We start from the raw sequence: 16,123 nt of genomic DNA on the forward strand, positions 1-16,123 counted from the left end.
TAGACCCTGTCTTTGCATATTTGCAGAGCACCTCATATTACTGTTTGTTTTATCTCTTAGTCCAGGACCCTCTGGGGTCAATAGTAATTATAAAGCCCTCTGCTCCAAATGTTTATTTTGAACTATTTCACCGCTGAATGTAAATCTGATGTTCCATATCTATTTCCCCCCAAAATGTCCCAAAATATAATTCTAGGTTTTTGTTGTTAGAACCCCATTATTCAATACATTTAAACAACCATGTGCATCTTGATTCCTAGGAGTGCTTCTGTATTGTGTTGAGCTGAGTTTATAGAGTTTATCGTTTTTTTTTGTGGCTTGAACATTTCGTCTTAGATTGGTGTTTGATGGTGGATCAGGTTATTCATCATCAAAGACCTCCATATTTACTTACAGAAAACAAACTGGAACTTTAGCCATTACACTTGGTTTATTTTATGAACTGTACTTTTGAAGGATGATGTCAGCTCTCAGATGCAGTGAGTGGTAATGAGCACACAGGCCCAGAGCCTCCTCTGCCCTAACTGCTGCCTTAAGTACAGCAGGCCTCAGGTCCACTGTCATAAGAGCCGACTGTATCTGTGGGCAGTTATAGGCAGCAGTATACTCCAAAACATCTTAGAACTATGTCTCCAACTGTAGCTAGCCATCACCAGCTCCCTCTCTCAAAAGAAGCAATCACCCAGGATGCCTCATTGAGTGGGCCAAGCCCTTAAAGGGGGGTCTGCTACACCTCACCTAGATTAGCTTGGAAGGGACAGACAGAGAGAGGCCCTCAATAGAGTTATTAAAAATATAAAATGGGTGCGGAGGAATTTACAGTGGCTTTAAATGGGACCTATCCCCAGCCCTCGCTCTGTTCTCGGCAGCTCTCATTTGCAGAGCATGTGCTGTTAAGATGTCAAATCTCCAGCAGGGCGGCAGGTGAGATGGGCCATACAAACAGTTTCAGTTACTTTCAGCTAGACTGACTGGTTTGGAGTGAGAAGAAGCAGAGCACTCTTAATACCAGTCTGGTAATTCACAGCCTTCTGCCTCATTTGTAGAGGAATACATTCAGCTGTTTTGAATCCAAGATAAAGGTCCAGTTTAGAGACAGTTACAATTACATAATGGACCTCAACCTTTAGACCAGGGATTGGCAACTTTTATGTGGGTGGGGGCCACAACAAACAAAAAAACAGTAAGTTGAGACCGACTGGGGAAATAAATACAAAATTGGAACTCAGTCGGTCTTCCCAGGGCCGCCAGTTGCCTATCCCTGCTTTAGACAGTCGGGTGATTACCTTGAATATTATGCTATTCATTAGCAAATGTACATGTAGATGCAATACTCAGGAAGGTAATCTATTCGATGTATCGTAAGACTAGCGCATTTGAGCTAATTTTTTTTTTCACCCACTCTATTACTCAGAGTGAGTGATGACACTGTATGTGTGGATGAAGGGCTTGAATGTGATGTTGAATTGAGCATCCACCTTCAGAAACTACAGCTGTCCAAACAGCACTTGTGTACCTGGCTGCCTGCTCACCGGCTTAGTTGTGTACTCAGCCTCTTCTGCTGGCCAGCCATTTCACTGTCCTTTCACATTTCAACACTAGCTTTTCTCTCGCTGTGTGCTTCAGATGTAGGATCTTAATTTGATCACTCTTGTTGCTGAGAATTTTCCTGCAGCACAGGAAATGCAGATGAGCTTTGTGATTTGCATACATTCACTGAAAACCAACAATAACACATGGTTGTATTAACAGTATTGCACTTTTCATGTAACCTACTTTTGGCCAGCTAATAGCCTAACCACCAATCAAGCAACATTATGGACTAAATGTTCAAATCCTGTTGGTGCAGAATTAGTTTGCTGTAAAAATATATGTCAAATAAAGATCCTAAACCTGTAGAAGTACAACTCTTTCCCTAACATGCATAGAACGTTATCCCGCTCGCTCTCTTGACTACAGAGTGAAAAAGATAGAGGTTAACTGTATGGCGTTAATTTGCTTCTGTTATAAACTCACGGGAAAGATGGTGATAACATAGCAGAAGCAGGCCTTTAAACTCAACAACAACACAATGGGACTCCATATGTCAGACTTAAGTAGCCAACAGGTTGATCAATGCTTGGAGGAATGTGGGTGTTGTTCTTGGCTCTGTTTTCTGATGCTTGGTGCCACAGAATGTCTTGTAAATAATAGACAGAGCATTATGATAGGCAGCAGGGACATGTCAGTGCCCTGGTTGATTAACTGTCTGACCTTTTCCTATAGGTGTGATGAGGCTCTCCCAGGTCCTTTTATTCTCCCACAGTTGACAGTCAGGTGGTGCCCACAGGGTTTACAGTGTCTGGGGATCCTGGAAGGCCAACATGCTACAGTAGAGTACACCTCCACAAACAAATTGCAATTTTAAGTAAACAAACACCAGCTATAGAAGTTGATACATTTTGCCATATAAAGCGATGTGAAGACATTTAATATTGATACCAAAGATGACGTGACACAACTGACTAAAAGCAAAGGACTGTTGTATATAGTTGTGTAATACAGTGATATTGCCCAAACTAATATGACTAGCTGGCTGTCTGCGTGGCCAGAGGCTTGTCTGAAGAAATGTCTCCGTATTCCAGTACATAGGAAATCATGTTGTCATAGAAATACTGTGTTAATTTGAGCCAGACCGGCAGTGGGGGTCAAGTGACAAGAATAACACCTCCTCATCCCAGACTGTGGCTCATTATATAATGTTTTAAACTTAGTGATATCGCAAAATTGAAATTTTTGGTGCAGGTGCAAATGAGCTATTATGAAGCTTGCTTCAACAAGGTATCTTAGCAAATGCCAGAGAGTTGTTACATTCAGCAGACGCTGTTAACCAGAGACTTTCAGGAGCATTTAGGGTTAAGTGCCTTGCTCAGAATTTTCACCTAGTCGGCTCAGGGATTCAAACCAGCAACCTTTCGGTTACTGGCCCAACCCTCTTAACCGCTAGGCTACCTGCCACCCGTTGTTGTGATGGAAAAGGCCCCTTTGGGCCATTAGTGGTGTGCACATTTTCCTCTAATGCGTTTTACTTTTACCTGCTGGGAGTTTAATTAAAAAACAGAGGCTCAATTTAAAGCCCATTACTATGCTAATGTATTAAGAGTGGGGAGGGAGGTGATTAAGCAGCTTTTAGAGCTGACTGGAGCTGGCCCTAGGGACTAGAAGGATGGCACTTCTTATTTGGCTTCATTACTTTCTACACGTATCTATTTACACCAACCTAGGATACATGCTGAGACCTTACTGCTATTGAGCCATATCCTTTAGAATTATTAAAAGTAATGCTGCTCTAAATTACAATTGTGTGCTCTAGATTTGAAATTGGATTGTGAGTAAATGAACAAGTTTTGTGTTGATTTGGTTATGATGACAGTCCAAACACTCCCATGTCAAGTCCCCCTCTACGTGTGTTTTGCAACAGTGGTTATCAATGTAAGCAATTAGACAAAGTAGGGTTGTAGTTCAGGCTGCTATATTTAGAGCATGTGCCTCTGTGATCTAACATAGAGGGTGCTGTATGTAGTAACCTACACAATTGTAGATAAAGTAATTTTCTAAAAGGTGAAATAAAGTTGAAAAGGTTCGCCTTTATTCATCATTGCATGAAAATACATCCACAACCAGTAAATCTTTTCAACTGTAAACCTCATCCTCATATTCACGCTGTTACATGCTGACCACACTACTCGCGTCGCGTGTGTGAGCGTAGCAAAATAAATGTACACATACATGTTTATTGAATCATTGCACTCACACTGCTCGAGCGTGTCAACGAGCGTCTGCGTAGCTAGGCGCTAAAATAGAACTTGGTTCTATTTGTGATGCTCGACGCACTGCAAGTCCTGCCTCTCCTATCTCCTCGTTGGTTTTTAGGAGCATATATGATGAGATGAACTGAGGTCCACACTCCAGTCCAGTTGGTGGTGGTAATGCACCTTAAAGTTTGTTGCCAACCACCATATAAAGTCCAAAGAAGAAGAAGAAGCCTGAAGGAGGAGAGATCACTAGAAACGAACTCGGTTCACCGTTTCATTTGTGGATTAATTGTCAGAGTAGAGGACCTTGTGCATTTCAGGTAAAATAGCAACCATACTTAGCTAGCTAAATTGCCATACATGTTTAATGCTTTTCAACCTGTCCCAAATTAATATAATTGGTTCAGAGTTTTTTTTGATATTTCAACCTGCGTGACCTGATCAACGCGGACGCACCCGCGCGTGTGTTCTGGTCAGCATGTTACACTCCAGTCTTCATTGGAATAGAGTTACCATGGAGCTGCTGTTTATTGGAGCTGTTATGGAGCAGCTGTTTATCAGTAACTTTGGCCTCTGGTCTCCCCCTTCTCAACCTTCTCTCCCTCCACCCTTCTCCTTGGTCTCAAGGACACAGGCAGCTTGGGCTCTTGTTGGGCTGCAGTGGAGATGGATAGTTGGAGAGAAAGGTCAAGCCAGAGATGTAGCCTGTAAATAAATCAATAAACTTCCAGCCATGCAGTGTTGACCGATCGCTCCACGGGTCGTCAGTCTGCAATCAGTGTCCGGAGGCCTTCCTGTGGCTGTGACCCTGGCCCATACACCTCATCTCTCACGTCTGGCTGATTGACATGGCTAGCCTCACAGGCCCACCCGCTTCCTAGTGAAACAAGGAGGATCTTCAAAGTGATAGTTTACAGCTGTTCTGTGGGTTAATCCTGATCCTCTCTTTCTTTTGAAGGGGATGCGGTGACATAATAGCCTGGACTATTCTTCACTAAATTGTTATGCTATTTCTCTGGTTGTTCAATAGTAAAAGGGGAGTAGGTGAGATGGGAACATGTGTTGCTAAATGTACCATGTTTATCAAACCACAAACTCCTCCATACCTCTCTCTCCTCTGGCCTCCTCTTTTATCTCACCCACTCACCCTGATCCTTATCACTGCGGTAGAAGCATTGAAAGTAATGTCTTTAGTGGGAAATCATTGGCAACATGTGGTGAAAGCTTAAGATGTTGTCACACTTTAAATTGCCTGTAATCAGTTCAAAGGGAAAGTTCATACTTCTCCAGCGGGCTTTAGCAGGAGAAAGAAAGAAGAGGAACAGGGAGGTGAAAACCCACGACTCCCAAGGCTGAGGCCTCTCAGCTGCACTGAGCTTAGCCTTTGACCATGCAGGGATATTTTTTGAAATATCTTTATCTGACAAAGCTTGTCAAAAAGTTTGGTCTTCTCCATCTGAAGAGGTGCTTTGAGGGTTCATAGCTGCACCATATCGAATACAACTATGCTGTTGTAGTAGTGCATTGCTCTAACGAGGTGAGAGTCTGGGTTCTTGTGAATCTCAACTGATAGAATGTGTACATGACAGAGAGAGGGAGGGAAGAGGGAGAGATGGTGAGAGACGTAAGGATGGAAGGAGGAATTGTGTGGAGAAAGGATTGGAAGGAGATAATGATTCCCCCTCTTAAAGGTATCTGCTGAGAGTATGGCTTCTTCTAGTGATGAGGTCCAATGCTGAGAAGGTCTGGGTAAATGTTGACACTTTGCTGCTGGAATCGTGATCATTGATCCACACAGGAGGGTCTTATGGGCTAATCCGTGCTCTCAGGTGTGGCAGGAGAGAAACGCAGATCCTGACTGCAAATTAAAGGAGGGACAGAGGTTCCTGCTGGTGGTCCTCTTTTTGGTCCCAGCTCTATCTCTGTCCTCAGTAAATGTACAGGAAACCTGCTCTATCTCTGTCCTCAGTAAATGTACAGGACACCTGCTCTATCTCTGTCCTCAGTAAATGTACAGGAAACCTGCTCTATCTCTGTCCTCAGTAAATGTACAGGAAACCTGCTCTATCTCTGTCCTCAGTAAATGTACAGGACACCTGCTCTATTTCTGTCCTCAGTAAACGTACAGGACACCAGCTCTATCTCTGTCCTCAGTAAATGTACAGGACACCTGCTCTATTTCTGTCCTCAGTAAACGTACAGGACACCAGCTCTATCTCTGTCCTCAGTAAATGTACAGGACACCTACTCTATCTCTGTCCTCAGTAAACGTGCAGCACACCTGCTCTATCTCTGTCCTCAGTAAATGTACAGGACACCAGCTCTATCTCTGTCCTCAGTAAATGTACAGGACACCTACTCTATCTCTGTCCTCAGTAAACGTGCAGCACACCTGCTCTATCTCTGTCCTCAGTAAATGTACAGGACACCAGCTCTATCTCTGTCCTCAGTAAACGTACAGGACACCTGCTCTTTCTCTGTCTTCAGTAAACATACAGGACAGCGGCTGACCACACAGCAAACGTCCTACTTCATCTTCCAGAGGGGTTAATATTGGCAGCAGAAGAAACTGATTGATCTTTGGCGCATAGATTTGATTGAGTCAGTTGGACATTTTTTTGTTTTATGAGTCATAATCATATTTATACATTTGGATGAAAGTAATAATCTAACAATGCTGGCCCAACAACTCTTGCATCTCTTCCCTCTTGCCCCATTAGGCCTAGCCTACACTGCAAACTGCAGACCCTGTTCATCTTATGTGTGGAGTCAGCACAACCAAGTTGATGTGTTTATTATAGTATTTTTATGGATCAGCGTAATCATCATAATCCACGTCTTTCCCTTGTCTCCCGTGGGCATGTTCTCCCCACCGCCTGGGCCTCTATCTGCTAATCAGGTAATGTTAGGGAGGTTGAATGGCGTGCCTCCCCCTGGTCGGCCTTCACTGCTCACACACTGGTGTTGTTTTAAAGAGCATTCTTTAGGAGCTGAACTTGGAAAGGTATTAAAGCAGGATTAGGGTCCTCCACAATCCAGTGCTTGTGTCATTCAGGGAGCTGTGTTCTCTTCTCTGCACCGTGTCCCTCCACCCCCTTTCTGTTTGATTGTGGCTAGCCACGGGAGTCGGAGTGACTAGGCCTTTCAAAGGAGAGAGGTAGGGTTAAATCCCTAGTCCAGTGCTCCCTGCTAATTCCCCTTGTTCCTTAGAGAAGGATTTACTTCTGCTGCCAGGTTCTGAAAGGCCCTCTCTGCCCATCCGAAAAGACGCCGTTGCCTTCCTGTGGAGGTGTGGTTGCCATAGAAGGGGCGTCATGCATGGATATTCCATCTGAACCCCACTGAGAATGGGGAACAGGGGCCGACAACAGGCTAGAAGTCTGGATTAGACCAGAGGACAAAGCGGGACAGGAAGATTCCAGAAGGGACAAATAGGAATTACAGCACCAAAAATAATGCAAAGTGACAGAGAGGGGAAATAGAAAAATAATGGCTTACAAGATTAGAATCAGAGAGCAAAAGAAAGAGAAAGAAAAGAAGGGTCTGAATAAGAATGTTTTTATCTGGGTGAGAAGATTTGAGAGAGCGGTTGAAGGTGAATGTGAAATCCGGGACATATCAAACCATACTAACAAGTCATTTCCTCTGCCTTTATACTCTCAGACTAAGACGCCAATCATTAGCTAAACATTAGAGCTGGGCCTCTGGGCTGGTCTCCACACATTCATCCCCCCATGTCCCTCAATCCCAGCATGCAACAGTTAGACAGTCCTTCTTTCTAAAGCTATGAATTATTATTGATCTATCTTTGAAAAAGCAGGTGAAAATGTGGATTTGTGTAAACAGGTATAGCCAATTTTCCAAGCAACTGCATGGTTGATCCACGAGCGCTATCGGTGTTACTGATCTCTTTTTGTTTTACGCGTATATTTTTGTGGTAGACTTTGGATTTCGGATGTTTGATGTCCCTGCTATAATCTTTCGATACACAATGCATGACTATTCATATTAGGGGATCATTAAGGTTGTATGAATAGCATATTTTGTTGTGATCACAGTAATTTCATTGTTGAACAGATATGCGTAATGTAGATCAGCAGGTTGTTTTCACAAGAAGTCAGCGTGTTTGCAAAAAGTCATTTTTTTAAGGGATTATCCTCAAGGTTTTTCCATAGTTGAATAATAATCTTCTTAACGTATTGTAATAAATGACAGATTAAAGGATTTCATCAATCCTACGTGTGCTAATTCTGATATCTCTGTTGTTTTTCCATTATAGTCAGAAAAGTTCCAATAGCCTAGTTGGTTGGAGCAAAGTGTGGGAAAATTAAGGTCGGACGCTAGTTTTCACACTCAGGTCAAATGCGTTCACCTCTTTGGATAATAATGCCATATTTTGTATTAAACATTATATTTGGAGGTTATAATCGATCAGAAAATGTCATAGTTGCTCTATTATCAATGTCACTGATCAATTGTGTGATAATACTATTGGATAGCTTATAAAATGACCCATCCACTGGAGTAGAACGAGTCTGATCTGTAGTACAGTCTGATCTGTAGTACAGTCTGATCTGTAGTACAGTCTGATCTGTAGTACAGTCTGATTTGTAGTACAGTCTAATTTGTAGTACAGTCTGATTTGTAGTACAGTCTGATCTGTAGTAGAGTCTGATCTGTAGTAGAGTCTGATTTGTAGTACAGTCTGATCTGTAGTACAGTCTGATCTGTAGTAAATGGCAGCTCAAAGATGGACCTAATATGAGATGTTGAGACAAGAGACAGCAACCAAACATGTACTATCTTGTTTCAACCATGCAAACAGCTGCTCTACTGAACTGTGTGGCAGACAAACTCCCTAGCAGTTTTAAATCAGCATCTACAATAACATTACCATGACAAAACCTTCCCTGGGTTACTCTCCCCTCATATTTACACATATTCATCACTATCGCTCATCCCTGTCCTGAAACAGCAGATTATGTCAATTGCTGTGCTCTCTCACTTGCACAATGAAATAGATGTTCACCAGAAATAGATTGGCGGCTGCCAGCTGTCCTCCAAACCAACGCAAACAAAGAGCACGCTAGTAAATCCAGCTTCAAGGCTGGCCAAGATCAACCACACTCTCTGTTTCCTTGCTCCAGCTAATGGGGCTCCTTCTGAATGACAACAAATGAATTAAAAACTCTCCCAGCAACCAATAAAACAATACAAACAGTTTTACATCTTCATGAAAGGACAGAAAGGAAGATGGAGGTGTTGTCTGGGTACTGGTAATGTTGCAATGTACTATAGAGGCTGGTTTAGGATGGCCAGGTGAGGTCTGATACGTAGGAGGAGAAGAATAAACAGATATAGTGGGTGTAGAATAGAATGGGTAGGGGACACAGTGGGCATGTTCCACTTGTAGGCATTACTCAAACGGACCATGCTGACAACCTATTGCATCAGTTACATAGGGCCAAATATATCAGATGCTAATCCGACAGAGAATCAGTGATTACGATAAACAAGTGAAAAAGACATGTGTAGGGTTTTAATGTGTGGATTCTAATTGAGCATTATAACTGACTGATCCCAGTTTTGGCCAGCTGTCTGAGGCTAAGAGGCATTTGGGTGCCCATGACCGAGCGCTGTTGGTGTGGCGTGGGGCTGGGGCAACCCTAGGCACTTTAACACATGAGCTCTAGTCAAAAGAATCACTTACTGGTACTGGCTGGCCACAGGATCAGCCCACAGCCTCCTGCCCCTGCCCCCAAACCCTCTTAATCAAAAGCCCATGGTGACAGGCCAAGCTAGGGAGACTAAGTAGACCCCCTTGATTCTGTGATGAAATAATAATATTAATGTTACATACATTTTCAATGCATCAATTAGAAATGGTACCTTTTCTCTCATCTTCTTCCATAGATTGTTTGCCACCAAGTGCAGTGGGTGCCTGGAGAAGATCGCCCCCACAGAGTTTGTGATGCGTGCACTGGAGTGTGTGTACCACTTAAACTGCTTCTCCTGCTGTGTGTGTGACCGGCAGCTGAGGAAAGGGGATGAGTTTGTCCTGAAGGAGGGCCAGCTGCTGTGTAAGATTGACTATGAGAAGGAGAAGGACCTGCTCAGTTCTGTCAGCCCAGACGATTCTGACTCAGGTAGGACCAAATCTTATCCAAGACCAAATCCTATCCCAAAAACATATTCTGGTTGAGACACCCAGTCTTTAGTGATTCCTTTTTATTCTAATGGATATTATGGGCAGTGAGCAGAAGCCAATCTGTATTAATGGCTGTTGGGTTCTTGTGTGGGCGGGCTGTTGTGCTGGAAGGAATGAAATCAGTGTATCATGTTGACTGACGGGAGGATTTGGGGCCTTTCTGCGGAGGGCCGACCGTAGCTCCTCTTATCTGCTCCTCTGTGTTCCTTGCATCCTCGCCTCGCCTCCACACAGTGAGGCATCTCGCCAAGCCTTACTGTTCAGACCCATCTGGCTCTCATTTAAACACACACACACAAAGGCAGAGAATTTATCAAACCGTCTGTGCCTGTGTACACTTTTGTCAACTTATAGGAATATTTGTTTAACTTCCGCGCTTCGTTTTCTCCCAGTGTATCACACTGGTATTTTATGGGGGTCTCCAAAATTCCAGAGTTGACATGAACAGAGTATAACCTTGACGTATGCGGCAGACAGAATGTTGAAATCAACTGGAGAAATGCAGTTTGGCCTACTACACCACACTGTTTACAGTAGAGATGATCAGAACCAGATGACAGCAGACAGAACGGATCCATGATGTATGCATCTCTAAGCAATCACAGGAAGCCCACATCATTTGTTGCTTGAATTGACATTGCTGCTGCTTCTGAGAACACTGCCTTTCACTCACACAGGCCTTGTATTATCTTACTAATGCACTGGGGATACATTATTCAACACAGGAGTCAAAGCCATTATGTTTAGTGTTATAATTATGATTATCTTTCTATTACACTGATATTGCTTATTAGATTAGCAGACTATTTTGATGATAAAGCAATTTAGCTAGTTTGTTAAGATAGCACTTAATGTGTGCCAATAGAGAGAAACATCGAGATCCCTTTATGGACACATTTAATTACCAAAGACAATAAAATCTACATCAGCTTTCCACCTTTTGGTAACTTTTTGCAATTTGTCTCTTTATGCATAGCGTCCCTTCAGTCTTTTTGTCTGTTGGGACCCAATGTGCATTTTCCTTTTCTTTAGAGTTTGTGGGGTTCTAAAATATATATTTCCCATTTCCTTTGATATTTTGAGTTCATTTCCCATATGTGCTCATGCTGCCTTGTCATGTTGTGGTGGATCTGCTATGTAGGATTCTTATCAAAGATTTATTTGGTGTAAAACAACCAGTGTAATGAATTACCAATGACACAATGTCAAATCTAATGACAAATGTGCATTTTTCATTATTCTTTTCAGTCCTCTGAATGTCTAATCGTGCATGTGGCCTATTGTTTTTGTAATAAATTGATCAAAAATGATTAAAACCACGTGTCTCCATTCATTATGGATACAGTTGTGGAGTCTGAATCTCTTGGAATTGAAAAGAACAGACCATATATTTATCAGTAGACTGTCAGGGATGTTGTCAGCTCAAACCCATGCTGATATTGGTGAAAAATATCTGTATCTCCATGCAGAGAAAAGCGACGATGACGATGTGGATATCAAGCAGGAGAAAGGCACGGGAGGCCAGGGGAAGGGAGATGATGGGAAGGACCCCAGGAGGCCCAAGCGGCCACGCACCATTCTGACCACTCAGCAGAGACGCGCTTTCAAAGCCTCCTTCGAGGTGTCCTCCAAACCCTGCAGAAAGGTGAGGCCCTCTCCTGTCCTTCACATGACCTGATCTCTGCCACAGCAGCTCTATTCTCACCAGACAGACAGACAGACACATACAATACCACTGTCTGCCTACTGAACACTGAACAGAGCTGAAAACTAACACTCTATTTAACCTCTTACGCGAAGACAGCTGGCTGCAGCTTGAGCACAAACGTAGCTGAGGAACAAGTGTATAGTATGGACAGAAAATGACCTGTAAGAATGGCCTACATTGAAAAAGCTACTTGAAATGTCTGCATGGCTACATTATACACACATTGTGAACTGAAACCTGGGTTTTGTGAAACAAAATCAATCTTTTAAGCTTGCTTTGACGTGCTTTTGTAGTATACGGTCGATGCAAATCCACACTAATATTTTAGAATATCCCCCTGGACAGACTGGCATGTGGAGAATTGGATGCATGCCATGAGGCCTACAGTAGTTCTACAAATAAAATTCTCAAATTCAAAAAATCTCCAGCACCTCAGAGCTGTGCTTTGAAGTGGCAAGCAGCACTCTGGTCTGTGTTAACTGAGGTAGAGGGTAACGCAGCCCGCCTGCCCTGCGCCAAATGACATTCTGAAAGAGAGGAACTGCATTTAGCGTAGGCCCTAAAAGCATTCACTGCACCCGGTCCAGAGCTTTGAAGAGGCAGTAACCAAGCAGTCCAAAAAGACCGCCACATTAATTCAACATTTGAAATCAAAGAAAATAGAGAGGCAAGGCGCCCACTTGGAAATATGCCATAAGTTTTTCAAAAAGCACATACGATTCCAATCTGTAGTTAAGTTTGTTTTCTTGTATGATGTTGAAATGCTTTTGTGTTGACTATTAAAGGTGAGGGAGACTTTGGCTGCTGAGACAGGTCTCAGTGTTCGTGTGGTACAGGTGTGGTTTCAAAACCAGAGAGCCAAGGTGAGAGCATAACCACCCCAAAGGCAGTGTTATTTGAGATAATGATGTTATTTGTTACTAATCAAGAGAACAAAGTAACAACAGCAATGGTGCACATGGATTGGCTGGAATAGGTAAAACATTACTCTAAAACAGCTATCCAATCACCAGAGCTATCAACGATAAATTTAACTTTTTCATTGCATTCCTTTCAACTCTGTAAAGTTAAAGTGCAATGCTTGCAAATCTACCTCAGTCTTCCATTAGATGTCTACACCCACTGCCTTTTTTGATATTATCTTCAAAAGCCTTTGATAATGAAGTACAGTCAGATACGTGTTCCTGTAGTTCACTCAGGGGTGAGCAACAAGGAGCATCATTTTCAAATTAAAAAGAGCACATGTTAGTTTGGGGAGTACATTAAAACTCTGTCTCCTTTTTTCAGATGAAGAAGCTGGCAAGAAGACAGCAGCAGCAACAGGAACAACAGAATTCTCAACGGCTTGGCCAAGGTACAGTACACAGCCTTCAGTTCGGCCTGAAATAGGGCAACAACCACTGTCCCAGTATCATTTTAAATAGCTGTTTCAGTAGTTTAAAAGCAGCTGTTATTACCATGACTTTAGACAGTTATTTTGCATTTGACATGATGTTTAATTTGTGATCTGGGATTATCACATAGCAGAAATGAAAATGATGTTTCAACCAGCTAAACGTGTAGCATGACACTTCAATGAGAAGCACAGAGGCAGGATAATCACATACTGTACACCACAGCTCTAAAACATGGCATTAATTGAGGAACATGCGAACCATGGGAGTCAAACGGTCGTAATGGCTTCTGCTCATGTGTGACCCCCCTCATATTACTCCTAGTGTCCACTGGTGAGCGGAGGTGGAGGAGGCTAGCTAGCGTCTGTGGCCCCAGTCAGGCGTGGTACAAGGGAGACCGTGTCTGCTGTGTGTGTGGGTGGGGAGATTTACAACTCAAATCCTGTTAAGCATCCTTGTAAATTAGATGACCCGTTCTGTGTGAGTACTGTAGTCTGCCTGCTGTAGCCAGGTCCAACTCTCATGTCCCCGTGCAGATACTGCATCTCACGTAGCCTAGTGGTTAGAATGTAACCAAAAGGTTTCTGGATCAAATCCCTGAGCTGACAAGGTAAAAATCTGTTGTTCTGCCCCTAAACAAGGCAGTTAACCCACTGTTCGCTGGTAGGCTGTCATTGTATATAAGAATTTGTTCTTAACTGACTTGCCTAGTTAAATAAAGTTTCAATTTGAAAAATGTAAATGATGTCATACACACACGAAGTCAGAGCCACACCAACACGTGTTCACAGACAGTCTTCAAAGCAAATAAAAACTGAGGAAAATAAAGAAATATTGCAGATAATGCCATGCTAACACACTGCCAGGCAAAATACCTAAAGCAGTTGTAAAATGTTTACAAATCATATTAGATTGAGATTTTTGATTCAATTGTGGTAATGATATCATTCCAGTCATAGACAAAAGCTTAATTGGAAAGGCATAAATCCACTATGGAGGAAGCATCTCACAATATGTTAAGAAAACACAGGAATTATAACAGTGAGAAGGAAGAATCAAAACAAAGTATACAGTAGACATAAAATTCACGATTTAAGAGATGTTGCACTAGAGAAATTACAGTTTTACAAGTTAAAGGAGCTCTATATTTCTTTTCTGTGGAAATCCCAAGGCTTACATTGACATTGAATTACTGAACAGACCTACATTGCCTTGGTACTGAAAAGCCATGAAGATTATTGAATCATTTTCGGTTACAGTATAAACTTAATGTAATAATGCTTTCATTTTATGGACCAGTTTGTAAAACTGACCTCGTGGTGTGTTAAGTTATGGACCTTTTGTCAAACTCTCTAAGAAAAGGAATATTGTCATGGCCTGAAATGCCCAAAAGTGCATACTGTGGATAGGATGGTATGGGAGGAGATAGGATATACAGTGCCTTTCAGCAGGACAATAACCTAAAACACAAGGCCAATACTGGATTCGATACTGGATTTGCTTACCAAGAAGACAGTGAATGTTCCTGAGTTTTGACTTAAAACTACTTGAATATCTATGGCAAGATCTGAAAATGGTTGTCTAGCAATGATCAAACATGTTTTCACTTTGTCATTATGGGGTATTGTGTGTAGATTGGTGATTTTTTAAATTTTTTATCCATTTTGAATTCAGGATGTAATAACAAAATGTTGAATAAGTCAAGGGGTATGAATACTTTCTGAAGGCAGTGTATGTATTTAAGATAACAAAATCCACTCTGTGCAGTTAACTTAAACAAGAAAAAATCTCAAGAACATATAAAACTTCTCAAACTAAAAATAAATGAATGACAGACATTTTTTCACAAGGGCTCACCAATGTAAAGGAAAGTGCAGGGTGGTGAGCTCCAGTCTTAAACCAACAAGGGCTGTGTGTGTGTCCCACTCACCACTGAGTGAGTCAAGAGCAGCCTTCTATCAGGAAATGCTGGGAGAATCTCCATTGGCCACAGTAGAGCAGGGAGGGTTTCCATGGAGACAGTGCTTTTGGTCTAGTTTCTGTATTAGATTTAGAGTCGATGGCTTTCCTTCCAGCTGAGAAATGCTTATCAGGTAAATGCCTCTTCCACAACAGTCTTAATGTAAAGTCTTTCTCCGTGTGGTTGGCTGTGTTACAGAGGTGATGTCCAATCGGATGGAGGGCATGATGAACTCCTTCACGCCACTGGCCCCGCCCCAGCAGCAGCTGGTTGCCATGGATCAGAACGGCTACAGTACGGACCCCTTCCAGCAGGGCCTCACCCCCCCACAGATGCCCGGAGACCACATGAACCCATATGGTGAGCATCAGTCCCCCTGCCCCTCTTCTCAACCCCACACACTCCCCAGTGTGGGACATGTGTTTAGGCCGCTCGCACAAAGTACAAGCCCCCCACCCCCCCCCCCACCCCCACCTCCCCATACACACACACACACATGAGATGACACAAACAGGCCATTGGTTGATTTTGAAGTTAATTTTTAAATCAATCCAACATGTTTTCTACTACCCTCCTACTCCCACCCCACAATCACTCACTATATTCTCTCTATGCTCTGGTATGCTATCTAAAAGTTTGCATTGCAGACTATGTGAAGAGCTTTTAGATAATCCAAAGAGCTTGCGGTAAATTATAATCTAAACAATGGTGACCATGATGAATATAGTAATGTGCCACGATGCAAAATAACAATTTTATGTGATTAATATGTGACAGTCAGAGGGAATCAATCTGGAATCTGTTGTTTTATTCTTCCCTTTACTTACACAGGGTGAAACTGGTAGAAGACAATTCTGAGCAGTGTCTCCAACCCCATAAAGATAGCTTCTTGAACGTGATATCATTTTTTTAAGCCACCATTTTGTTTCTTGCAATTGCAACACCCAAAGTCCCAGTCTCATCACACTCCCTCTATTTTTATGGGATAAATAGAGGGAAGGATGATATTGCCAACACATTAAACGATATGCCTCTTCATCACTCTGTCCCCGTCTTGTG

At 42.5% G+C, this 16,123-nt stretch overlaps 1 protein-coding gene across 2 annotated transcripts in view; it reads left to right on the forward strand.

Annotated features, from left to right (window-relative positions):
* Positions 1-16,123, forward strand: part of lmx1bb (LIM homeobox transcription factor 1, beta b) — a 69,901-nt gene that overhangs the window by 51,889 nt on the left and 1,889 nt on the right. For both annotated transcript variants that reach the window (XM_014171862.2, XM_014171863.2), the window contains 5 exons: positions 9,708-9,940; positions 11,472-11,647; positions 12,496-12,573; positions 12,998-13,064; positions 15,263-15,424. In XM_014171862.2, the coding sequence (XP_014027337.1) occupies positions 9,708-9,940; positions 11,472-11,647; positions 12,496-12,573; positions 12,998-13,064; positions 15,263-15,424 (716 nt within the window). The remainder of the gene's footprint in view (positions 1-9,707; positions 9,941-11,471; positions 11,648-12,495; positions 12,574-12,997; positions 13,065-15,262; positions 15,425-16,123) is intronic.

Source organism: Salmo salar, chromosome ssa24 (genome assembly GCF_905237065.1).
Source record: "Salmo salar chromosome ssa24, Ssal_v3.1, whole genome shotgun sequence".
NCBI lineage: Eukaryota > Metazoa > Chordata > Actinopteri > Salmoniformes > Salmonidae > Salmo > Salmo salar.